General features: G+C 40.8%; 1 protein-coding gene across 3 annotated transcripts in view; it reads right to left on the reverse strand.

Annotated features, from left to right (window-relative positions):
- Window positions 1-1,511: 1,511 nt before the first annotated feature.
- UBE2E3 (ubiquitin conjugating enzyme E2 E3) overlaps window positions 1,512-26,905 on the reverse strand; it is an 83,481-nt gene continuing 58,087 nt past the window's right edge. For all 3 annotated transcript variants that reach the window (XM_050916815.1, XM_050916814.1, XM_050916813.1), the window contains exons 4-6: window positions 5,611-5,743; window positions 3,841-3,988; window positions 1,512-2,155 (exon numbers count right to left, since the gene is read on the reverse strand). In XM_050916815.1, the coding sequence (XP_050772772.1) occupies window positions 2,058-2,155; window positions 3,841-3,988; window positions 5,611-5,743 (379 nt within the window). In that variant the 3' untranslated portion in view covers window positions 1,512-2,057. The remainder of the gene's footprint in view (window positions 2,156-3,840; window positions 3,989-5,610; window positions 5,744-26,905) is intronic.

The following is a 26,905-nucleotide window of genomic DNA, read 5'->3' on the forward strand; positions in this document are numbered from 1 at the left end:
TTTTATAGCATATCTTTTGTGATTATAAATATCTGAATTCTGTAGTTCACATATTTAACATGTGAAATATATATTTTGCCCCTTATTGGAAATTCAGTGGAGTGTTGTGCATGCATTCTTCTACGTACGGTGATCATCAAGGTCTTGGAAGTCTCTCTCCAGACTTCAGTTATCTTTTGTATGTAGCATCGTTCCTTGGTTCTTAGAAGCACGTTTCTTTGCCAATATGTATTATTTCTCACTACGTACAACGCTATAGTGAGAAATGGAGGTTGCGTTCAGCAGTGGTTCCCAGTACTTTGTTCACTTGCACTAGTTTATTACCACACAAAGATCTCCACTGTACTGGTCAGTTCCCTAACTCTTATTCCTTGTTGCCTTTCACAGCCCAAGCTCCAAATCCACCTCACAGCTCCTAAATATATCTAGTTAGAGATATATGGGATATATAGTCCTTTGAGCCACCTTGAGGAAACTCTACAAATATTTAGAGCAGAGCAAATGACACATGCTAAAGGCCACCTAACCCAAGAACAGGGATTTAACAGTGATAATTAACTTTGGATAATCTTCAAATTCTTCCACTGCTTTGATATTAAAACCTTGAAATTCTGCTTTCTGTACATTTAATGCACAGAACATCTTAGTAATGGAAGAGCTACATCTCCAAAAACACAAGGTCACATAGGAGAGAATTATTTTTAAAACAGGAGCCAATTCGTAAGTTAGTTTTAAAGGGATCAATGAACACTTTAGCTGTACTCTATTACTCAAGGGTCATCACTACAGTGATCAACACCCTAAAGAGAAAATTAGTGACTGTACTTGTCAAACTGTATAGAACATACACTTGCATTTTTGTAGCACATAAGATTTCCTGGTGAGAAGTCTAAGTCTCTTCTAATTTTCAGTTTCACTTGCACTAATGCACTTTCCCACAAGTGTTTCCAATCACTTCTCATATCATATAATCCCTGCCTAAATCTCCTCTATTCCTTTCTTTCCCAGAGAGCTGACAAAGCCTCCAAGAGGGCTTTGGAAGACTCTTTTCAATGGACAATAGCAGTTCTCTGGCTGGGCGAGCCACATTTTTGCCATCTAAAATTAAGAAATGAAGCCTCAAGCTATCAAGAGCCTGGCTCTGCTCCAACTGAACAAATGAATGGAAAACTCAGATTGACTATTATGGAAGCAGGATTGGGCCCATATAATGTATCCACAGTAACTGCCATAGCAACCTCTCACTAACTGCTCTCATTTTAACTTAAATAACCTTGTTAGTTTTAAAAAAAAACCCAAAAAACCAGGAAAATATTTTCTGTTTAAAAAAAAAAATCCACTGGAAAATGTTTCCTTTTAAACAATCCATAGGTATACATTTAATAGCAAGCCTTTGCTTGTGTATATTAATTTACCAGATGATCCATCGGGACCTGTGATACAATAGCTTTGCATCATTGTTATATTTAAATTCACTCCAATTCTAATTTAAATTAGGAAAACAAAGAAACTGCTCCTTGGGGAACATGTTTATTGTGTTTGAGATGATACACTGGGTGCTCTCTGAGCTACAAAGGGGAAAAGGAAATCCTTTCATTACAAACTGACAAAGGTAAAAGTTAAAACAGTTTTCACAACAGCATGTACCACATATTGGAAATAGATCTGGGTTTAATACAAATGACATAATTCCTAGTAATCTACAGCTACCTTTAATAACTTCATACAGATAATGAATTAGGCTAAAATGCACTATAATATTTGGTTGACTTCAGGAACAGTATCCTTAGTACATCACAAAATACATTTTGATATCCCAAAGAAGCAAGACTTGCAAGTAGGCTTTTTAAACATAACTAATCTACAGCTACAAAGTTCTACTCCTGATAGCATTTACCTTTTTTAGGGGGCAGAATCCCAGTCTTCAAAAGGATAAAAGCAGAGAGTAGAATCAGTATAACATATACACAGAAGTCCGTATTGTAAAGGCTATAAAGATTTGTTGCACACTGTAAAGTTGCCTTCTGCACCCTCACAGAGCACAAGTAGTTTGTCATTTATGTTGCATATCTCTTGGTCCACTGTCTGGCTATCCTGTCATGTTCTGCTCTGTTGGTCAGGTACTGAGTGGCTATGCTTCCGACCAGAGGATCAGCTGTAATGGTTTGGGGTAAAAGGAGAGGAAGATAGGGAAGAAAAACAACATCAGAAATCATTCTATTAAAAAAGGAAAAACACTTTAAAAATTACTTGCTTCCCAGTACACTGTCTTTGTTAGGCCAGAAAATGCTAGGCTTTGTAGCAGAGGTCTTGACACACAAGCCATTTTCAAGAACAAACACCCAATGAATGAATAGGAAGGATTTTAATCTGTTTTGATTATCTGCGAGCGCCAACGTTTAGTTTATTTAGAAGACAGACAGACATCTGTGTTTAATGTTATAGCTTTTCATTTTAGCTGACTGTCTGAACAACAGCTACAGGCTAGGAGTTGTGTAAAACTAGAAGCAACCCATAAGCCATTTGTGTCTGGAACTACTTGATATTATGCAATGTATATATAATTCACACTTTTAAAATGTTAAACTTAAAAAAAGAAACTTCACATGCCACAGGAGGCCAAACTGCTCCTGTGCAGATTAACACATCACCAGTCAGAGGTGACAAAAGCATGGTCTGAAAGATTTCCTCATGACACCCTTAAAAGAACAGTTGGTTACTTCCAAGCTAAATTTTCATACAGTCGCACCAGATTCTACCACCTCAACTGGAAGCCCATTCTCTGTAAAGAACCTCCTCACTGGTCCCTCAGAGTACATCTACACTGCGAAAAACAGGGCAGCACCAGGGAAAGCGCTCTCCCTCAGTCTCATTCAATTTGAGCTCTGGCTCCCTGCCCTGGTCAACTCACTCCCAACTCAACCCCTTTAACAACTTGAAATAAAAGAGAGAGAAAAGCAGGGAAGCTGAAATGTTGTTTGTTTACAGGGATAGGATTTACCATTAACACTTCACCTTCTTTGCTTTCCCCCTTCCTTTATTTGAAAACAACAGAATGTAGCTTCAAATGAACAAACATGAAAACTTAGATATTTCATAGAGTAACTGTATGTACTAATTTACAGCATTTTTTTATGAATGCAAAGTGCTGGACGCATAGTGCTGTGTATATTAATGAATTCAAGGCTCTTTCATGATAAAATCCTTGACCAAATCCTGCTCCCATTTAACCTAGTGTAAATCCAAAATAAATCCATTGATTTTAAAAGTATTGGGCCATATTCCTTCCAGTTTCACGGTCTTGGAGTTGTTTGAAACAGTCACCTCTTACAAATTTTCATTTTATTCTCTTCCTCTCCCCAAAAAATATATTTAAGGAGGCTGAACAGGATGCTGTTTTTCATATAATGGTCAAGTGGTTAAGGTAACGGACTGGTAGTCAGGAGATCTGAGTTCTGTTTCTGGATTGTCCACTGACCTGCCGTGTACGCTTGGGCAAGTCATGTCAACTCTCTGTAACCCCATTTCCTCCTTCTGTAAAATGGGATAATGCTATTTACCCTCCTTAAAGATGGATCAGTGAAAAGAGCCATATGAGAGCTAAGGGCTGAAGTGCAGATCTTGGCACTGGCTATGCAAAGGCTAGAAAATCTATTACAGGGAGCAATCTTGCCATGATACAAGTTTAGATGGATTTAAATAAAACAAGGGATTTTAATCTCTAATCTCAAACATATATTTTTAGAATGACAGAATTATTCAGCAGAGAATCATCTACTGAATCATTTTTTTGCAGCAAATGAGCAAGAGTTCATGCTTGGTAAATCAGAATTTGCTTACCAGGATTGCAGTCTGTCAAGAGAGAACAAATAGACAGCAAAACCTTTGAAATAGTCAAAGCAGGGCTCCAGTTGTCTTTCAGTATATCCAGACAGATGACTCCCTGACTGTTGATGTTGCAGTGATAGATTCTGGTACGGAAAGTAACCTAAAGTTACAGACAAAAATCATTAAATGCTATCTGTGAATAGCCTGTCCCTAGCTTTTGGGTAGCAGAAGTTTTGAAGGATGCATTCTGAATGGAGCAGAACTTCTGCAGAGACCTTTCTCGTTCACTGCATATTTTGTAAAATGCACTTATTAAAGTGTACATTTTGCTTCATTCATTGTAACTCTGCGGGAGCTTTGGCCTCATTCACTGCACATCTGGTAGGTAAATCACTTTATACAGACTCTTTGGCATGCACACAGAGTCATACATAGTACTACAGATACAGCGTGTATTCAGTATAAAGATAATATGGTGTTTGAGTAACAGTTTGATCATGAGCAAGACTATATTACAATTATTGCAATGCATACATATGAAAAAATGGCTTGAATGTGTAATCTTAGCTTTGTCTTTTCCTTACTTTTCTGTACCTGACTGTGCAACCTTACTTTTCTGTACCTAACTGTGCAATATTTAAATATTGCTTTTTAGGGAATGTATAGCTATTGTCATCTTCAAAGCATTTTGCATACTAAATCATCATCACATCCCTGTTAGGCAGGAATTACTATAACACATTTCTACTGCAGTAAGTGCCATCATCCTTCTGTTTTAATTGATTTCAGATTAATATTTGTATAGTATGAAAATGGTTTCTGTGCATAAACAAAATGAGTGAGAAATATTTCAATGCATTAGTTGCAGAAGGCACAGTTTATGGCAGAGATGAGTAAAACATCCATTTTAATTTTACTGTACTTTGGGAGACACATCTGAATGTTTCATGAAACTCACCCAACTCACATAATAGTATAATCTTGATGTGGAATTAGAAATATTCTGCAAAAACTCTTCGTCGTTCCATGAAAACAAACTTACGTCAAAGAACATTATGGTTTGTGTTTTGTGCTTTTTGGGAAGTCTGAGAATGCATTATTCTTTATGTTGTGCCCCAAGGAACCAACATACGTAAATAAATAAAGACACTTCAATGTGCAGTGACAGTCAAAAAGGCAGATCTAATCAGTTTCAGTTACACTGACATTTTATAATAATGGATACTATCATAGGATTCTTAGCCAACTGGAAGGTATAATGTAACATTTTTTTAGTTGAATTCATTCAGTTCTAATATCCTTTCGTTTTGTTACTGTTTGCTATGAAACTTATGTGTAAAGAGAAGATATCTTTTATTGGAATTAGTTTTTCACCTATTACTAGGGCTACCAGATAGCAACTGTGAAAAAAGGGGACAGGGGGTGGGGAGTAATAGGTGCCTACATAAGAAAAAGTTCCCCAAAAACGGAACTGTACATTTAAAAACGGGACATCTGGTCACCCTACCTATTACATCTGACCAATTACTTTAGAATTATCACTCAATTGACCACTAGGAAAGCTGGGGAAAAAAAACCAGTATGAATTGTGAAGCAGACATATTTCTTGAAATTGTTTGCCAAGATTTTCAAAGGTGGTTTTGGGGCATCTTTTAGGACATCTTAAAGGGGCCTGATTTTCAGAAAGTGCTGAGCACTCATCTGAAAATCAAGGCCTTTCTCCAAAAATCACTAGTCATTTTTAAAAATCTTGGTTACTATAAATAAAAACCTTACCCTTACCTTTGGTGGCTTGAATGGATAATCAGATGAAAATGTGATATCCAGGAAAAAAACACCTCCTTCATATACAGAACCTGGAGGTCCAAGTATAGTTGATCTCCATTCATAAATGTTATCTCCTTTAGGGCCAGCACTATTTAAAGAGAAAAGGAGAGAGAATCAATTGTACCTTTGTAAATAACATCTGCAGTGATTAACTTTTTACCAGTTTTATGTTTAATATCAATCATTTACATGACTTTAGCAGGTGCCAAGCTTCTCATTGACTTCAGTGGAGGATTATTGCTTAAAACTAGGCATTGTACATAGGTACCTAGCTGAATCAGGACCTTACTCCTTTTGAATGTTCTGGCAATATGGTGGATTCACGGGACCATCACTGTATTAAACACAATTTCCATCTTTGTGTTTTGGAGTATTTAGCTGCAGTAAGCTTCTGTATTCTGTCCTTCCAGTTGCATGGAACATACATATAAAAAAGAAATTATACCTCACACTCACTCACTGGCTCTGGGGCATTAGAAAAAAATTGTCGCAATTTATATTAAGGGCACATTTATGAATAGTTTATAAAGGGTTAATATAATAAACAATGGATGTTTTGATAAGTGCGTAATTGATTTAGAGATTGTTAGGTTCCAACAGGTGAACAGATTGTTTGTGTTTGTTTGTTTGTAACCATGGCTTATAGCCAGCTATAAACACCATCTATGGATGTGCTTATACCCAACTGTAAAATATACTACTCTAGTCTGTAATATTTATAAAATTATTTATAAAATTATTTATAAAAGTACCTTAAAGTGTGATTAACGAATGTAGTAGTGTTGAGCTGTTACATGTTTACTGTCACTTGTTTAGGATAATATAGAGTAAAATTTTGTACTGCCTACACTGGAAAGTTTAAGGTTCTCTTGTGGGGGAGGATAAGGAATTTAATCTATTGTAACAGCACCCCCAAATTAATAGGAACCCCATATTTATATATTTGTGTTACTACATGCTGTATATTTTAAAAATGGTTATATTACAGACATTTTCCTCAGGAAGGAAAGAGCACGTTAAACAAATTTTCTAGCAACTGAATTGATGTCAATATTACAAAACTGTTTATGAAATAATGAGCTAGCACTTTCCCAACTGCTGGGATGTTAGAATTAATGCTATAAAAATCTGAGAGTCCGTCTACATCGCTTCACAAATATCCAAAACAAAACCCTTTCTCCATAAAGCAGGCACTGATTTAAAAAAAATAAGTAAGTCTCTACAAAACCATAATTTAAGGTAATGTTTTGATTTTACATTTGCAGATTCCTCTCTTGATGAGATCCACGCTGATGGCTGTGCAGAGTAACATAGCTTGAGAAAGTGGCAATACGAGCACTCGTGTCTTACTATAAACTAGTTTCTTTCCTGCTTTAATACGCAAAAGAGGAACTTTTTCATCATCATCATGCATCCACATATCCTGTGTCATAAACATGGAAGCATTTTTAGCCTTAAGATGACATTCAAGAGAGAGCCAAATGCTGATTTTAATTATGAATTCTCTTCCAGTTATAATTCATAGCTTATTCATTTTTGTTAATCAGTGACTGTTTTATGTATTAAATAATTAGTCTGTTTGAGGCGTTTTCTTTATATTGCAAAAATAATCAGGAATTCTAGCTAGCATTTTTAAATAAATTTTAAAAATAATCTCCAGTGGTAATGTAGCTATTGTCCCTTTACCAAAAATAAAAGTAGACAGCTTCCAAGTTATAATTCTTAACTTTGTTGAAAAGAAATACTACGGATAAAATTTGGGCCTGTAAACCTTGACCCATGTCCTTTTGATTTGTATTGCACGTACAAAGGAGTTTAAAAAAAACTGCAGATAAATTTTAGAAGAAAAAGTGAAAACTGTGTACGAGGAGGCCAAGCAGTAGTTCTTAATGTTGCAGTAAATTGTTTGTACCTCACATCGCTACTGTAGATTATTCCATTCATGCTTTCTAAAAAGCAATTAGCATAAAAACTAAAAATACTGGAGCAATAATGATAATATTTAAAACCCACCCAGGCCACTGAAAAGTTTTAATTAATTCTTGATATTCATCAGGCTTATAGCTAATTAATATTATGCTTGGAAACTAAATTTCTATGAAGCAATTCAATTTCAGCATTAGTTGTCCTAATGGTTATTTTATAGTCTAATGCAGAGGCTAGTGTTCTTGCCTCATGTGTTAGCTACCTTTCTCTCACACAACTCTAAAGGCTGGATGGCATTCAATCAGATTAATGAAATAGCTGAATTACAAGAGCGACATATTTCAGCCAAATGAATCCATCACAATTAAGTACTGCTATGGCATCTAGCTTTGAGCCAATCTGGTAATCACTTACCATCTCGGAACAAGGCACCTATCAGTTAATAGCCCAGCATTTAAGTGCAATAACTCTCCATTTAGTATTTAGTGTTATCTTCGATGCTACTATTAGTCCTATGTAAAAGGATAAGGTTATATGTGGGGAGGAGAATGCTGTTTTGAAGGTTAGAATATTCTCACCTTTATAAGAGGGGAAGAAAGTGCCCTATTGGTACAATATTCAACATCCCTCTCACAGCTGAGAAAACATTGCTACAACTTCAGAAATAAGATAACACTGTAACAGTAAATACACTCAAAGGAGAAAACTGTTAAATCAAAAGATTGGTCATTGCATTATTTTTAATTGAGGTTTGGGAAATTTGTTACAACGGTTGGAACAGTGCCGCATGCTCCAATGGTGTGAGTGATACTTTAGCTTCACTAGTGACTGAAAACACCAGCTATTGTGACATTATTGATATGTGGAAACCATACTAAAGAGTGTAATACACAGCTAAGACAACACAACAGGCTATTTCCAATCAGTTTTTTTTCTACAGTACATTCAAGCACTAAATACTGAACAGCTGCTGGCTAAATTTACCAAGCTACATTTTATTCTTTTCTCTACCTGTTGAAAAAAGCAACACTCCCTGCCTCACAGAGATGATGGAGTATGACTGACACAAGGATCAGCAAATCAGAGACTAGAACCACTCACAATAGGATCAGGGCACCAAGAATCCAGTGATTAGAGAGGTTGTGGAGAGCATTGGAATCCAAAGGCCTAATTCAGCAAAGTGTTTAATCCTGTGTCTTCATGTAAAAATGCAAGTAGCCCCAAGGCCCTGATTCTCCACTAGGTCAATATGCAGCTTAGAGATAGTGGAGCACGGTGGCTGCAGGGAGCCAGATGCAGCTCGCTGACTCAGACCTACTCAGCCCTGGCAAAAGCTAAGGGGCAGCCCTCACCTAGGCCAGCGGAAGATTGGGAGTAGTGGAGATTTGCTCTGGCACACAGACATCTAAGTATTCTAGCTATGTAGCATATCTGTGCAGTTAATTGCTACTGTCTTGCTGCCCTACCACATTAGTTGCTGGCACATCCAAAATTCAGTTTTGCAAATAGGCTAAAAAAATGAAACAAAGGAACAAAGCAATCACATTTTTTTAAAATGATGAGAAATCTATGCTTAAAATTTACAGAAAATTTTATTTTATAGGTTAAAAAAATTGATTAGTGCAATTAGAGATTTATTGCTAAAATAAAGTTAACCAAAAACAGCTGCTCCTTAAATATCTGCTGCTTCACTGATGGGAAGGACTGTGACACAGGGCATGTCTACATAGAAGCTGGAAGGTGTTATTCCCAGTCTGGGTACACATACCTGTGCTAGCTCTGCTCAAGCTGCCTAAGGGCAAGTCTACACTCCTGCTTAATTTGATCTCACTTACATTGTGCATGGGTGTGGAAACATCCCCCCCACCCCCCGCAGTGAGATGAGTTTCACTGTCTACACTGGTGCTATGTTGGCAGGAGACACTCTCCCGTTGACAGAGCTTACGCTGCTCACTGAGGTGGAGAAATTACACTGATGGGAGAGCGCTCTCCCATTGGCATAACATGTCTTCACCACAGTGGTGCCACTGCGCCGAAGTAGCACTGTAGTGTAGACCTGCCCTGAGTACAGTCTTGCCCGACCTCCAGGTACAAACAAAGAGTGGCCAGCCCGAGCAGCCACAGCCACTCTGCTATTTTAAGGTGCTATCATGTGCATGTTTACCTATGCTGGGAATTACACCTCCCTGTAGACGTATCCCAAGACAAGACAAGGGACATATACATATCTTATCTGAATGACAAGCGGAAGCAATATATGTAACAGAACCTCAAGATAAGCACACATGGCAATCAGGGTACTGTGTAATCCTATGCCTGTAACCATTGCTCTCCCGTACTCCTTTCCCTGGCCATCCTTTTCTTGCAGGGCATCTAAAATTAGGCCTTGTCTATACCAGTCTTTTCTCCCTAAAACTTCCTGCCAGTGCTAAAACCAGTGCAGCTCTAGTGTAGAAAAAGTGCCAGCAGTTTTATTCTCATGTCTTCTACATCTGCTCTGGATGAGTTAAGTGATGAACACAACTGCAGGAGCCTGGAGACCTATCTACACCAGTACTTCCATCAATGCTATGCGTGTGAAGTTGCCACATTGGCTGCAAAGGTGGAAAACTTTGAGAGAAAAATGTTAGTGTAGATACATCCCTTGGCCCTGATCCTGCAATGAGCTTTGGTCGGTGCAGGGGACTGTCTGCACAGAGAACAGGGTTTTAGTGCTTGGTTCTGCACCACTGATGTCAATGGAAGTAGGAGCAGGCTATTAGCTTGTAAGTTCCTTGGGACAAGGACTTGGTCTTTTTATATGATTCTGTAAAGTGCCTAGGATACTCTGGGACAATTTGAAAATAAACACAAACACAATTTCTACTATGAATTTGATCTGAGATTTGTAGCACTACAAGACCAGTAAAACAAATGCATTTCTCGTCAGAATGCACCTGTCCTTCCTTATAACGTGTGAGAGTTTGTACAAACACTTGTCCAGAAGGTGGACTGAGCCTGAGATTTCAATAGAAGCTTTCCATGATTGTACCGGTTTTGGACAAGAAACTGAAAACAAACAAGACTTGTAATTTCTTCTACTCTTTTTAGGATTCTTCCAGTACAAAAGAGAGAATTCTAGGAGTCTTTCTGCCATCAAAGCCCCAATTTATTTAGCCAAAGACTGGCCAAGGATTATTCATCAATACTGAGGTGCACTTTGTTTCGCAGGAACCTTCAGTAGCATATTTTTACAGATACCACCATTCTGTCTTGATTAGTCATGATAACGATGTATATTTTTTCATGAAATACAGTTTGTATGTACTGGTTTTATATTAATTTGGTGCAAGAGTAGTTGGTCAAATTTACCAGTTTATTATGCACATCAGTACAAATCAGGGAAAATTATTTTTATTCATGTACTTTTTATTTAATGTTAGAATTACAACCAGAATGTTCCAATGCGCTACACTCTTCCTCTCTAGCTTTGATTACCTCTCTGAGCCTAATGATCAGGATTCCTTGTTACAGTTCACTAAATGCATTCAAACCTCCCACCTGGAGCCAGTTGCAGGAACTTTGCCTAGGACAATAATTTCTAACTTAACTGCTGCAAGTGACAGTAAAATACCATATATTATTAAGTAGTCTTCCACTGACAATACTTCTCATCTTAAATAATTAGACCTAAAATTTAGGCACGATTCATAATTTCATCATGATGGGGTTGGGTAAATAAAAAGGAAGGGGTATATGTGAAGGTAATTTACAGCCACTTGCACAAAGTCAACTCTATGCTGACCTTAATTATGGGAGGTAATGGAGGGCTGTAATATGCAAAGGTAATAATGAGATTAATAAAGGAAAAAAAGATTGGCTGAATACCAGGAAAATGTCCAAACAATGGGATTTGTCAGACTGTGCAACAGCCTCATAAGACAAGCTCTTACAACTACAATGGACACAGGGTGACTGAAGAGACCTTTCCAGTCTCTGACTGGAATTCCTGCCCAGCCAGGGCACTGAAAAGTTAAAAAAATTCAATAAAACAAAATACTACTCTATAGCCCCACCATGGCTGCTGGAGTGGTGCAACAGCCATAATGCTGATGTCAGTGGAGGCTTCCCTCAGCATATGGGAATCACTGAGTGGCATAAAAGCTACCATAGCAATTCCTATGCCACTCACCTTTTCAGGCATGATTCCTTTACACTCTGTATAAAGTGCCATGGTTAGAACAGCTCTAATTCGGGGATCCCCATATGTCAGAATGGCCCTTAGGATGCCAGGTAGAGGTTACAGTGAATTTAAGACATTCTGATTTATGATGGGAAGTGGCCTTGTCCCCAGTCAGCTTCAGGCAGCCAATTAAGCTGCAAATAGGGCATATTTAGGCTGTATGGAGAATGCTAATGAGAAGGAAGCTCACCTGTGAGGGAACAGGCACAACTTCTATAAAGCCAAGAGGCTAACCACAGTGGCTCAGGTAGCAAGAAGGAGGTCTGCAGTCTTTCTTCCAGAGGTAAGGGAGAAGGAAAGAGGGGAAGATATAAGAACCCCTGAGATAAGGTTTAAGCTAGCAGGCTTAAGAGGGATGGGTCTGACTAAAAGACTGATAAAGGACAAGCATAAAGAAGCATAGTAGGGAATAATCTAGGCAAGAGAGCGGTAGGGTTGATGAAGTTCTAGACTGTAACTGATTGCTGTAGGGCCCTGGACTGGACTCTGAACTAGAGGGCAGACCTGGGTTCCTGTGCTAACCATTGCAGAGTGGTATTGCTAGGGCAGTGAATGGGAAGACTGCCTGAGTCACTGTGGGAGTGATGCAGTCAGGACAGCAGGTGTGAGGACTGAATGATGCTGCTTGTGCAGAGAGACTTTGATAGAGTCCCCTAGAAGGGAGAACCAGGATGTGACCTGACCTGGCTAGAGGCTGAGTCATGAAGCAGCTGTACAGCGATCCTATAAGTGACAGGAGAGCAGCAATGGTGGAAGGGGCACTGACCTGGGCGGAGCTAATGCCTAGAATTGCCAGAAGCCACTGAGTGGTGAGTACAGTACCTCTTCTGTGGCGACAAAGCCCTTTTTGCAACCTTTGCTATGTTCCATAAGTGATGGCATTGAAATGTGTCAAGAGTAAAACTTCTGGGAATTTCAACCCTGAGATACTTAATAGGGACCCAGCAGGAGTGGAAGTGAAGTCAGTGTGAAATGCATTCATTATTTACATTTATGGGGATTTCTAGAGTACTTAGCACAGTATCTGAGTGCTCATGTGTAGAGCCCTGCATGGATATAAAACTTGTGTCTGCATTCAATCTGCAAACATGGTCCACCGATAGCCTATTTATATCTGCAGATTTGTGGGGCTCTACTTATGTCCTCCATACACAGAACACTATATGGCTTTTATTGACAAGGCCCTGAGATGCAATTTTATCTCTACAACAGCCTAATTTTGAAAGACTGATAGTTTTTTGCTGACATAGGACACACTTTTAGAAAAGCAGGATATATACAGTAGAACCACAGAGTTACAAACTAACCAGGCAACCACACACCTCATTGCATACTTCCAGTTCTAAATGAGGCAACAGCAGAGAGGGGGAAAAAAAACGAGTACAGTATTGTGTTGAACATAAACTACTAAAAAAAAAAGCAAGTTAAAAACAATTTGACAAAGTAAGGGAGCTGTTTGTGTGCTTGTTTCATTTAAATTAAGACGGTTAAAAACAGCATTTCTAAGCTGCATAGTAAGTCAATGCTGTATTAAGTCAAGGTTCAGTTGTAAACTTTTGAAAGAACAACCATAATGTTTTTGTTCAGAGTTCGAAACAACCTCTACTCCCAAGGTGTTAGTTACTCTGGAGGTCCTATTGCATAATGATGGATCTAATCAAAATGCCTTTTTTTGGATAATGTATATTTAGGAAACTAGATTTGAAGTAGTCTCATCAGTTTCTGCTTTATGTTCAAAAGTTCCAGTCCACTGTGAGCTTTATATAGCTGTAACTGTCATTTTATAGCTGATAGTTCAGTGGCAAATGCCTTTTGCCTAAACAAGAAAGATTGTTTACTGCTCTAAAACATCCATAAAGGGAGCATGTAATTGAAGATGCATGGAGTCTACTTTACTGCACAAACCCTTGCTTTTGTCACTCCTTAAGTATATCATGCCCTTAAGCCTAAAGTCTAGAAATCACTGCTGGAAAAACTTATTTCTTTGTCTTATGGATCTCCCGCTAATTCAGGCTTGATTGTGAAGTAGCATAGAACTTGTTCCTGACTATTTTAGTGCTGCAGATAGAAACACTCATTTTTTAGACAATTAAAACTGCCAACTCTAAACTTCACTTCAGTTAAAGAACACAGCATTGTAATAAACACAGCTGGGTAATTTGTTAATCATTTGATATTGCTGTCAAAGCTATACTATGGAGCTACCAAGTAATGTATTTTGGAAGGCTGATAGTTTTTCTCTGCCAGAAGACATGGGACAAAGAACCATTCAATTAATTCCTTGCTACTGTAGCTCAGCCTTACTTTCACATTTGTATTTGAGCTAGTTTTTAATCCCATTACTTGCTAATGTTAATCGTAACCAGGGTTCAATCTTTTTTCCAAAACATACAGAAGAAATCCATAAAGTTAGAGTTCTTGCCATTTTTCTGTTGGGCAACACAATCCGGAAAAATTTAATTTGGTACAATACAAAATATTGAGTTTAAGCCAATTAGTGCGTTGCTTCATTGTCACTAACAAGGGATACAAAAGTCATTTTAATCTACTCACCAACAGACTTGTAATTAAACATACTCTACCCCGGGGTAGGCAACCTATGGCATGTGTGCCGACGGCGGCACGTGAGCTGATTATCGGCGGCACTCTCACTGCCTGGGTCCTGGCCACCAGTCTGAGGGGCTCTGCGTTTTAATTTAATTTTAAATTAAGCTGCTTAAACATTTTAAAAACCTTATTTACTTTACATACAATAATAGTTTAGTTATATATTATAGACTTATAGAAAGGGACCTTCTAAAAATGTTAATATATTCCTGGCATGCAAAACCCTAAATTAGGGTGAATAAATGAAGACTCGGCACACCACTTCTGAAAGATTGCTGACCCCTGCTCTACCCAAACAGTACACAGTTTTATAATTCTGACAGCCCACTTGTTTTTTTTGAATGTCACAGAAGAGAAATCGAAATAGTGGGATCTGTGGTCATTAAAAGACCTACACCAAATCTGAACTTTGACTAGTTAAAAAAATAACTTGAAATCAACAAAATTCCATTAATGCTACAAGCACGTGTTTATAATAAATGTCTTTTAAAGAATAATTTCCCCTCAAAAACTTAGTTTAAAAAGTAAAGGAAAATATTTCCTGCTATTTCAAAACATTTTGTAATGGGCCAGTAGCTGACTTTGCTACGAAGACAATAAAATGCCAGTTCTCGTGTCTCCTTACTATCAACACTGAACTACTCTGAAATCTTTCTTTGTCCAAGCCTGTGAAAGCCTTACTGTCAACTCAAGGGCATTTCTGTGTGCGCAATAATTTTTGAATGCAGCCTCTGATCAATTCCAAAGCATGTTCTAGGACAGAGATGGGCAAACTATGGCCTGTGGGACCTGCCTGCCCGGCCCCTAGGCCCTTGGCCCCTCCCCTGCTGTTCCCCCTCCCCCGCAGCCTCAGCTCACTGAGCTGCCGGTACAATGCTCTGGGCGGCAGGGCTACGAGCTCCTGGGGCAGCACAGCTGCAGAGCCATGGCCTGACCCAGTGCTCTGTGCTGCGCAGTGGCGTGGCTGGCTCCAGCGAGCCTACCTGTCCTGGTGCTCTGGGCTGTGCGGCTGTAGTGCCACCAGCTACCAGTGCTCCAGGCAGCATGGTAAGGGGGCAGGGGAGTTCAGGGTGGTGGTGATGGTGGTCAGGGGTGTGGACAAGGGTTGGGGTGGTCAGAGGGTGGGAAACATGGGTGCAGGGGTTCCTGGGGGTAGTCAGGAAGGAGAAGGGGTGGATGGGGGGAGGGGGAGAGTCAGGAATGGGAGGAGGGGTTGGATGGGGCAGTCAGGGGACAGGGAGCAGAGGCGGGGCAGGTGGATGGGGCAGGAGTCCCAGGGGGGCCGTCAGGGGTAAAAAACAGGGGGAGGTCAGATCGGGGTGTTGGCTGGGCCACATCTGGCTGTTTGGGGGGAAGGATAGCTCAGTGGTTTGAGCATTGGCCTGCTAAACCCAGGGTTGTGAGTTCAATCCTTGAGGAGGCCAGTTAGGGATCTGGGGCAAAAATAAGTACCTGGTCCTGCTAGTGAAGGCAGGCGGCTGAATTCCATGACCTTTCAAGGTTCCTTCCAGTTCTAGGAGATAGGTATACCTCCAAAAAAAAATCCAGATTTTCAAATAAGCATGTGATGGGTTGGATCCCTTGGGAAGCCACCTGATTTGCTGAGATATCACTGATTCTACTTGTTCTGCCAGCATGGGCTCCCTTTCATAGAAGATTAGGGTTGGAGGGGACCTCAGAAGGTCATTTAGTCCAACCACCTGCTCAAAGCAGGACCAATCCCCAAAGAGATTTTTACCTCAGTGCCCTAAATGGCCCCCTGAAGTATCAAACTCACAATCCTGGGTTTATCAGGCCAATGCTCAGTTTATCAGGCCAATGCTCAAACCACTGAGCTATCCCTCCCCGCTTTAACCTGTCTTGCTGAGTCAGGCTCTCAAAATCTCCTCTAATACACACACAGGCAGGGCCACACCCAGCTGCAGATCCACTCTGGGAAGACTCCTTTTAAGCGACTTGCTCCAGCACTCAGATATCCACCTCCCTTGGAGTGCAGACCCAAAGATACTGTATGACATTTGCCCCCTCCCTCAATGTGAAGAGAGGTGTGCACACTTCTTACCCCCACAATTAGAAATTACAGAAACTGGGTTTAATAAACAAAACAATTGTATTAACTATAAAAGGCAGATTAAGTGGTAAAAGGGGTAACAAACGGAACAAAGCACATTACCAAGCAAATGAAATCAAACATGTAAACTAAGCTATTTCACTAATGAAATTGGTTACAAATAGTATTTCTCACCCTAGATATTGTTGCAGGCAGTTTGCAAAGCTTCTGTGGTTCAGAGTTCAGTAATAATCCTTTTCCGACTAGAGTCCTCTCTGTCTGGACTCCCCCCTTGCCTTCCCTTTTGCAGTCTTTCTTCTTGGGCAGACAAGCCATGGAGAGGAGGGGTCCTGTTTACCTTCCTCCTCGCCCTTAAATAGGATTTACATAAGGCGGGAATCCTTTGTTTCCCAAACCTGCCCCCCACTTTCCTGACCCTGTAGACAAGACTACCTGATCCTGTAGTATCACAGTGTCCGTGAGTCAGTGGCAGTATGGCGCATCCACAGGAATGCCAAGCTTTTCACAGCTCATTGCCCTACCTGATGGGCCATCCACCCCTGTCTGGCTTTTCCATTGTTGTACCTGAAGCGCTAGCAGTGGGTGTCACTCAACGTAACATAGTTGAAATACAGATACATAGTCAAGATTCCTAACTTCAGATTCAGAAATGACACAGGCATACAAACTGGATAATCTCATTCAGTAAATCATAAGCTTTCTAATGATATCTCACATAAGCCATCTGGCATAAAGTATATCTGTTATGTCATTCATATCCTAAGCATATTTTCATAAAGAATATGGAATGACACATCACAAAACAGTCTCACTGAAAATGTCCTTTTTAATTAAAAAATAGCTTTGAACATTTAGTCCATTTACAAAGTTTGGTGTCTATAATCTATCAGTCAGGGTGGTAACATGAGTAGCCTGATTTTCAGGGGGATGAATCTCTGAAGTCACTGGAAGTTGTCAAAACAGGCCACTCATGCATGTACCTAAATGTGGATTTAGATGCCTAACTTTTAGACACCCAACACTAAAAAAAATTGGCCTAAATATTTAATAAAATATTCTACACATTCTCTTCTGCTGATCACATTAACTGTAATTCAAAAAACAAAACAAAACACTATGCATACACCAGAATATCTGAAACTTCCTTTTCCAGACAGCAATGCAAAACAACTCCACCAATGAACAGAGTGTTTTCAACACAACACCCACATAGCTCATTACCCAATCACCCTAGATTATAGTTCAGGTCCAAAGGCTGATTCCAGGAATAAATAATTGAAAGCTGTTACTATTGTGGAAATATCACTGTATCCTGATAAGGAAAAAAATGCAATGCTGTGAACAGAATTTATTTTGGGACTTTGTGAGAACTCAAGAAAGAGACAGTCGCCATGAAGTCAGTCTTACTGATATTTTTCTGTATCCACGTGTCAGAAAATCAACACCCTAGATTCTTGGTAGTACTGAGGAAGGATTGTGCTGCTCTACTTTCGTTGCAATGTCATGTTGATACAATTACTTCGCTCTCTCTAACAACCTTTATCTACAACAAACATCTCAATTTTTGACCTCAAAATCAAACTGTTGGCCTAACCTAAGGGCTTGCCTACACGGCCCGCAGTTTGGACTATGGGAGTATGAATAGCAGCAAGGCTCCAAAGTGCTGCACTGTAACTCCCCCATGTAGACACTGTGGCCATGAACTACAGATTAATGTAATCTTCGTCAAACAGGATTATGTTAATACAAACTAGAAACCTTTTAATTAACGCCTGAAATGTTCATGTGGGGGAATTACAGAGCAGCACTTTGGTGCATGCTACTATTCACACCCCCGTAATCCAAACTGCAGGGCAGAGTAGGCATAGCCTTAGTCAATTAGTGGTTTAGTTGTCTTAGTCAGGTAGGGCACACTTGCATCTATTTAATTCTATTCTTTTGAAAATTCTTCCTCTCCCCCCTCCCCCGATTCATTTCCACATCCAAGACTAAGCATGGATAAAGTTAACAAAACAGAATAGAGAGAATCTCAATTCATTGGCTAAGTCCCTTGAGGCCATAACAATCTGAGAAGCATCTCTCTGAGTAGCAATAAAAGGCTGGACTCGACAAAAATAAAATGGTCTCTCCAAAGAAAGAGGGCCAAACAGCCTTTTACCATTCATTCTAAGAGCTATTTTCCCCCACCTCCACCAGCTAGCCATGCCTCAGTAAAGCCGCATTAGTTCAGCCTTTATAAGGGTTAACACAGGCTGGATAGAATAGTTTGTGCGAAATCATTTTCCTGGTAGAGCTCTTCCTTATTAAATATAACCCTCAACAACCGATTAAAATAGGCAATTGTGTGGGAATTCTGCAGTACAAATCTTCTACCCCTTTTAAATCCATTTAGTGCTCAACTATTTGAGGTGATAAGCAAGGAGATGTGAATTTCTTCACATGCTTGACCTTTTTCTATCTTCCCAGAGGCTTCCTGTTACAGTCCTTCTGCTTCTCCTGTTTACAAATCACATATTCTATTCCGTGAACAGATAAGTTGTTTAAATCTTGCTAGTTACTGATTCAGTCATTTATCAACATATACATTTTTTGAAGTAGGAACAAGTTATAGTTTTCCTGCTCCAAATCCTAATCATTGCAGCCTATATCACTAATCACTCAAGAAAAACAGAATAAATATTAAATAGACTCTTGCCCCTGCAGACACCACCTGCTTTCACAGGTGAATTGACACCATCTTCACAGTTTGATCAGAACCTGACTGAATAAGTACAGTTATCTAATTTGTTAGGGGTCTATGGATGGAGGAATTGAATATCAGCCTAATCCTTTGCACTGTATAGCTGATTCCCTCCATATTATCTCCTAGAACCTGTGATGGGGTGTCCACCCCACACAAGATTGGAAGGGGTTAAGATGGCCCAAGAAGGCCAATTTAATTCCACAGGCTGCACCTCAAAGAGCCGGTAGCTAACTGAAAGCAGGCTCAGCTGGGCAGGAACAGGTGAGGCCGATAAGAGCCAGGTAGCTGGGAACAGAATGGGGCTACTGCAGGGATAGGGCAGCCACTCTCTGGGAAGAGGGTTTGGAGCTGGTACACCCAGAGAGAAGGGGAACCTGGGGGGTAGGAAGCAGTCCAGAGTAGGAGCAGTGAGGGCAGAGAGTGAAAAGCCCAGAACTGCTGGGTTAAGGGTCTCTGGACTGGAACCTTGAGAAGAGGGCAGGCCCAGGTTCCCCTACCAGCCACCAAGAGCGTGCAATAGAGCGATGAGGACAGTGAACTGGAAGACTGCCTGAGTCACTGTGGGTCAAAGGATTCAAAGGACTGTACCCCGGAAGGGGGAACACTGAGTGATCCAGCTGGAGGGCTAAGTCATGAACAGGACGCTGTAGCCCATCTCGCTTCCTGGAGCGAGATGGGCTACAGACCAGAGAGAAAGTTGAAACGACAGCATGCAAACCATGGAAGGGGGCATCTATCATGAGAGCTAATCCCTAGAATGACCAGGATGATGTACAGCCCAGCAGTGAATGGAGCACCCTGTGACAGGATCACCCCCACTGCAGTCCCTACACTACACTATTCTTCCTCCTGCAAGAGAGCAGGATGGAACTCAGTCAGCACTGGTGGCAGATGATTGTTGCTGCAGTAACCCCAGGAGGTCATCTTCCCTCCCCTCTTCTGATAGAGCTGCCTCTACACTTGTAGCTTCTGCCATTCTGGAGAGCAAGACCAGATCAGGAAACTGGTGAGAGAACCCAGGTCTCTTACAAGTTTGTGCAGAGCATTAATCTTAAAAGAAAAAACTAACTGATTCTTAATGACCTAGCAAACCTGGAAGCCCAAATGAGTGTGACTATTTTTCACCAAAAACTGAAATACACTTGAAATAAAATCTAATTACAATTAGTATATCTGAGCCAGTTGCCAGTGGTTAACAACTAGATGCAAAGAGAAATCCAGATGACAACAGAGATGCACCAGTTTTCTGTAAGTGACTGTAGTAAGTATCCACTTGTTTTTAATCATAAAAATAACTAACTTGTTTAGACATTTATCAGATACAGTAGCTAGCTCCTAAATTTAAGCATAGGGAAATACCATGGTGTCTCTGACACCATGTGGCAAAAGCTGGTAAACTCTGACACTTTCTTTTAATAAGACTCACCTTATTGTAACAGGAAGACTTTTTTTTGAAATAGCATGTCTGACACAGAGGCTCTCAGACCACCTGTAGCACGAACTGCAATTTTTAGCAAGTACGTTACCATCACGAATACACATGGAGGTACCAATTTAAGTTAAAGATTCTGTTTTCAAATTCATCCTGTAATGTAGCTTATGCTGATAACCGCTTGTGACCTTTTTGAACATTCAGATTGTTGGACTTAGGATATCTCTGCTCAATTTCCTTCAATAAGAGGAACACTCTCTGCCTTATAATGTGTGGCAAGAGCCTGAGGTGGCACATAAGAATGCTCTGAAGCTCTCTTTGATGCCTCAATACAGTTCCTTGACTCCTAAAAGCTTCAGAGAAGAGGAATGCTTCAAAGCTGTCAAAGCTTCAGTCACTTTTTCTTAAGTGAATTTAATGTTTCAAGATTGACAGTACTTGAAAATGGAAGCATTCTGTTGCTCTACAGAAAAGTGCACCATTGGCATCAGCAGTGAAGATTCTCCTCAGCAGTCCACGTGCTTCAGGACTGACAGTGGAGGGACCAAATTTTTAAGTTCTTTAAAACAGACAAAAGGAAGAGCCCTGTATACTGTACATACTCAGCATATAGCTGTAGGTAGCAGGAGTTTTAGTTAGTGTTTGTTATGTTGGCTCTTCTGATGGGGTTCCTTTGGGGAAAAACAAACAGAGGTTACCTGATGACTTTTTGTCACTAGTTAACTGAACAGAAGAAAAAAGAACAAGGAGTACTTGTGGCACCTTAGACTAAAATTTATTTGGGTATAAGCTTTCGTGGGCTACAGCCCACGTCATCGGATGCATGCAGTGGAAAATACAGTAGGAAGATGTATACACAGAACATGAAAAAATGGGTGTTACCATACCAACTCTAATGAGACTAATTAAGGTGGGCTATTATCAGCAGGAGGAAAAAAATTTTGTAGTGATAATCAGGATGGCCCATTTCAAACAGTTGACCAGAAGGTGTGACTAAGTCTCGCGCTGAGATCCACTGATGTAAGATGCTATGTAAGAACTAGGTATTATTGTCACACAAACATCAAATATCCGTGGCAATGTGCTCCAACAGACAGGCCAGGGAGTAAGAAACTTAAGATTTTTTTGCGAGCTTTGCCATTGACCCTGGGCAAATCATTTCACCTCTTTCTGCCTGTTTCCCCTCCCACCCTTTGTCTGCCTTATCTAGTTAGATCAGGGGTGGGCAAACTTTTTGGCCTGAGGGCCACATCTGGGTATGGAAATTGTATGGCGGGCCAGGAATGCTCATGAAATTGAGGGTTGGGGTATGGGAGTGAGTGATGGCTCCGGCTGAGGGTGTGGGCTCTGGGGTGGGGCCATGGATGAGAGGTTTGGGGTGCAGGAGGGTGCTCCAGGCTGGGACAGAGGGGTTGGGGCACAGCAGTGCAAGTTCCAGGCAGCACTTACCTAAAGCAGCTCCCAGAAGCAGCCTCATGTCTCCCCACTGGCTCCTACACGGAGGTGCGGCCAAATGGCTCTGCACGCTGCCCCGTCTGCAGGCGCTGCCCCTGCAGCTCCCATTGGCCATGGTTCCCAGCCAATGGAAGCTGCGGAACTGGCGCTTGGGGCTGCAGCAGCACATAGGGGCAGCCAGAGAGCTCTATGTGTAGGAGCTGGAAGCTTCCAGGAGCTGCGCAGAGACACGGCACATGCAGAGCAGGGCAAGCCCCCAACCCTGCTCCCTGGCGAGAGATCAAAGGCTGGATTAAAAGGTCTGACTGGCCCGATGCGGCCCATGGGCTGTAGTCTGCCCACCTCTGATTCAGACTGTAAGATCTTTTGGGCAGGAACTGTCCCTTACTGTGCATTTGTACAGTACCTAGCACAATAGGGCCTCACTTTTGGTTGTAGCCTTTAGGCTGCTTCCAGAATACAAAATTTATTATTAATGAAAACTGAAAATTCCCCCATCTAAATTTATTTATCTCAATGTAATTACCTGATCTTAATCCACGTATGACCCCATTTTGTATACAACAATGAATTCTGGGTCCTTTATACACAGCAGATAACTATAAGAATAGTCATACTGGATCCATCTAGCACAGTATCCTGTCATCTGACAGTTACCAGATGTCTCAGAACGAATCAACAGAACAGGGCAATTACCAACGACTCATCCCCTGTCATCCAGTCGCAGCACCTGGCGGTCAGAGGCTTAGGGATACCCATAGCATAGGGTTGCATCCCTGACCATCTTGACTAATAGCCACTGATGGACCTCTCCTCCATTGACTTATCTAAGTCTTTTTTGAATCCTGTTATAGTTTTGGCCTTCATACAATGCACAACTTGTAGAACTCATTGCCAGAGGATGTTGCGAAATACTTCCTTCTGTTTACTGTAAACCTGTTTCCTATTAATTTCACTGTGTGGCCCCTAGTTCTTGTGTTATGTGAAGGGGTAAATAAAACATCCTCCTTCACTTCCCCATACTAGTCATGATTTTCTAGACTTCTATCATATCCCCCCATAGTCACTTCTTTTCCAAGATGAATAATCTGTCTCTCTTTTTTAAATCTCTCCTCAGAGGGAAGCTGTTTCAAACCCTTAATCATTTACTTTCCAGCTCTAATTTAACTTTTTTGAGATGGGGCAACCAGAACTGCATGGTTCTAAGGTGTGGGTATACCATAGATTTATATAGTGGCATTATGATATTTACTGTCTTATCTATCCCTTTCCTAATGGTTCCTAATATTCTCTTAGCTTTTCGACTGCCACTGCACATTGAATGGATGTACAACTCAGATCAGAAATATAAACCCCTATGAATTAGTTTTAATACTAAAATATTACAATTCAGATGATATTTGAGAAAATATAATGCATCATGTGCATGTACGTATATATAAATAAAATACATTGTTGTAGTGTAAAATGAATTTTTATTATGTTAAACACCTGGGAAATGGCTGAATTGTTCCATTGCAGATGGAACACTGTATTCAGAAAAAATAGTTTAAGAAAAAGCAGACTGAAGAAAATGTACCTTCCTTTGAATCCTTTGAGCTCTTTAACAGTGTTAATTTAATGAAATAGCTCTTTGAGATCATTGTTCTATGTTGGGGCAGCTGTTGAAGTGCACCACACTGAATAGTACATATTCCGGGTAGGCATGAAAGTAGGGCTTCAAATACACAGGACTTCACTGAACAGCTTGTCAGCCACAGCAGAGCATCAAGAGGCACTTTCAACAGCTAAGAAGTTAGTGGCCAACAGAGAATGTTATAGTAGAGCTGTTATTGATGGCAAGAGACCAAATGCCCTACATGTTCATTGCACCTTCTCTGTCATGAATTGGGGCTGTATCAGTACAACTTGTGAATTCTGATTGATGTGAAAAATGGCTGCCAGGAGTGTGGGTCCATACTGCTAGCAGGCACATACTAGACAGACACATGGGGGAAATAATTAAAGTTAATGACTGTATTTAACACTCAAAGGTAACACTAAAAAAATGCATTCCAATTTTAGCTTCACCCTCCTGCCCAAAATGGGAACTTACCAGTAGAACACAAGAGACCAGGAGAGGGGTTAAAATAAAAAAAAGACATAAGAACAGGGCAGGGTCAGAGAGGAAACAAAGGTGCTGGGCAGCAGAAAGCAAGGTCATAGTAGCTAGATAAGGGGCTACAGCAGGGAGCAGACTCTTTGGGGCAAACAAAGGCTCCTGCCCACTTTCTGGAGCTCAGATGGCCCCAGGGATTCTGGACAGCCCAAAGAAAGCCCTGGAGTTGTCAAGAAACAACTTGTTTAGGGTTTTGTATGATCTGTAGTCTCCTGTGTCACATGATTAAGTATAAAAAGGTGTTGGGGTATGTTTAGAGAGCCAACATTAAAGCAATGCCGCGACAGCGCATTAACGTGGCTGTGTAGTCGCAGTTCCAGTGCTGGGAGAGAGCTTTCCCAGCACTGCAGCACTATCTACACTGCCACTTCACAGCACTGAAACTTAGGGCTGGTCTACACTGGGGGGGGGGAATCGATCTAAGATACGCAACTTCAGCTACGTGAATAGCGCAGCTGAAGTCGAAGTATCTTAGATCGAGTTACCTACCATCCTCACGGCACAGAATCGACATCTGTAGCTCCCCCTGTCGACTGTGCTACCACCGTTCATGTTGGTGGAGTTCCGAAGTCGACAGGAGCTCATTCGGGGATCGATATATCGCATCTAGATGAGACGCGATATATCGATTTTTCTACCTGCCGATATGGCCGGTAGTGAAGACGTAGCCTTACACGCTCCCCCTGAGTGAAGAAAGTTTCAGTGCTGTAGGTGGCAGTGTAGACGAGGCGGGGTGTGTGTGTGTGTGTGTGGACTGCCCTTATAATGAGTGCATGCTGTCATAAACAGATAGCTAAGGGTTAATGTCTCTTTCACCTGAAGCACCTGACCAGAAGACCAATCAGGAAACCGGATTTTTTCAACTTTGGGTGGAGGGAATTGAGTGTCTTTTGTCTTTTGTCTGCCTGCCTGCTTTCTCTGAGCTTTGAAAAAGTAGTTTCTTTTTTTCTAGTCTTCTGTTTCCAAGTGTAAGGACAAAGAGATCAGATAGTAAGTTATATGGTTTCTTTTCTTTGGTATTTGCATGAATATAAGTGCTGGAGTGCTTTGATTTGTATTCTTTTTGAATAAGGCTGTTTATTCAATATTCTTTTAAGAAATTGCCCTGTATTGTGTCATCTTAATACAGAGAGACTATTTGTATTTTTTCTTTCTTTTTTATATAAAGCTTTCTTTTAAGACCTGTTGGAGTTTTTCTTTACTGCAGGGAAATTGAGTCTGTACTCACCAGGGAATTGGTGGGAAGAAGAAATCAGGGGAGATCTGTGTGTGTTGAAGTGGCTAGCCTGATTTTGCATTCCCTCTGGGTGAAGAGGAAAGTACTTTTTGTTTCCAGGATTGGGAACAGAGAGGGAGATTCACTCTGTTTGGATTCACAGAGCTTGTGTCTGTGTATCTCTCCAGGAGCACCTGGAGGGGGGAAGGGAAAAAGGATTATTTCCCTTTGTTGTGAGACTCAAGGGATTTGGGTCTTGGGGTCCCCAGGGAAGGTTTTTCAGAGGGACCAGAGTGCCCCAAAACACTCTAATTTTTTGGGTGGTGGCAGCAGGTACCAGGTCCAAGCTGGTAACTAAGCTTGGAGGTTTTCATGCTAACCCCCATATTTTGGACGCTAAGGTCCAAATCTGGGACTAAGGTTATTACACATGCCCCTAAGAGTTAAATTAAACCAGGAGCTTCAAACCTTTTGAGTGGAGTTCTGAGAGAGGGATATGTCTAAGTAATCGGGTATCTCTGCCAGTGCTGGTCCTGGGGCCTAGGGCAGGTGGGCTGACAAGAGGTAGCAGACAGTCAGAAAATGTGGCAGAGAGGCCAAGAGAGGAACCAGTGCTGCAGCCTGCTGAGACTCTAGACACTTTACACCCCAGGGGATCCAGAGCACAGATGCTTAGATTCGTCTCTTAGCCGTCTGAATGGGTGGCTGGCAGGCAGTGCTGCTAAGGATCTGTGATAACCTTCACATCACACGCTGCAGACTCATGAACAAAAAGCAATCATCCCTTCCCTCATGCTCTGCGCATGCTGGCCAGTGCATCTGTTGCAGAAGCCTCCTTCCTGAAAAACTCTGCAGCATGGCAGAAGGACCACTGCCCTCAAAGTAACCCTCATCTGGGGTCCACACAACCTTGCATGGCCTTAACATATCCATTTCCCCACCCCAACAGAAAATGGAACCACATAAGCTACACTTTGTTTAGGGCCTTCTACGTCTCTTATTTGGGTTACATAATTTGATTGTACATTTAAATGATGAAAGGCTTAATCGGGGTAGAGTTTTGAGAGGAGATATTCAGCACAATTTATTCTTAGACAAGAGTAAGCTTAATGAATTACCACTGTTGTAAAATTCATCAAGTTATGTACAAATTAGATATGATTACTCATTCAACATGTCTTATTATATACTGATATATATAGTTCTGTTTTCATAATATTTTTCAGTCACATAATTTAATGCCCTTGCTAAGTTAGGCAAACAGTTAGTTAGTAATCCAGTACAACTAGTGTCCATTTTGACAAGCCATCCAACTGAAGAGTGGGGGGGAGGGTGTGTGTATACACACACACACACACACACACACACAAATTTGCTGCCATTCTAACTGTTAAAAGTTGGGCAGTATTACAAAGAAATG

The sequence above is a fragment of the Gopherus flavomarginatus genome, chromosome 10 (assembly GCF_025201925.1).
Source record: "Gopherus flavomarginatus isolate rGopFla2 chromosome 10, rGopFla2.mat.asm, whole genome shotgun sequence".
Taxonomy (NCBI): domain Eukaryota; kingdom Metazoa; phylum Chordata; order Testudines; family Testudinidae; genus Gopherus; species Gopherus flavomarginatus.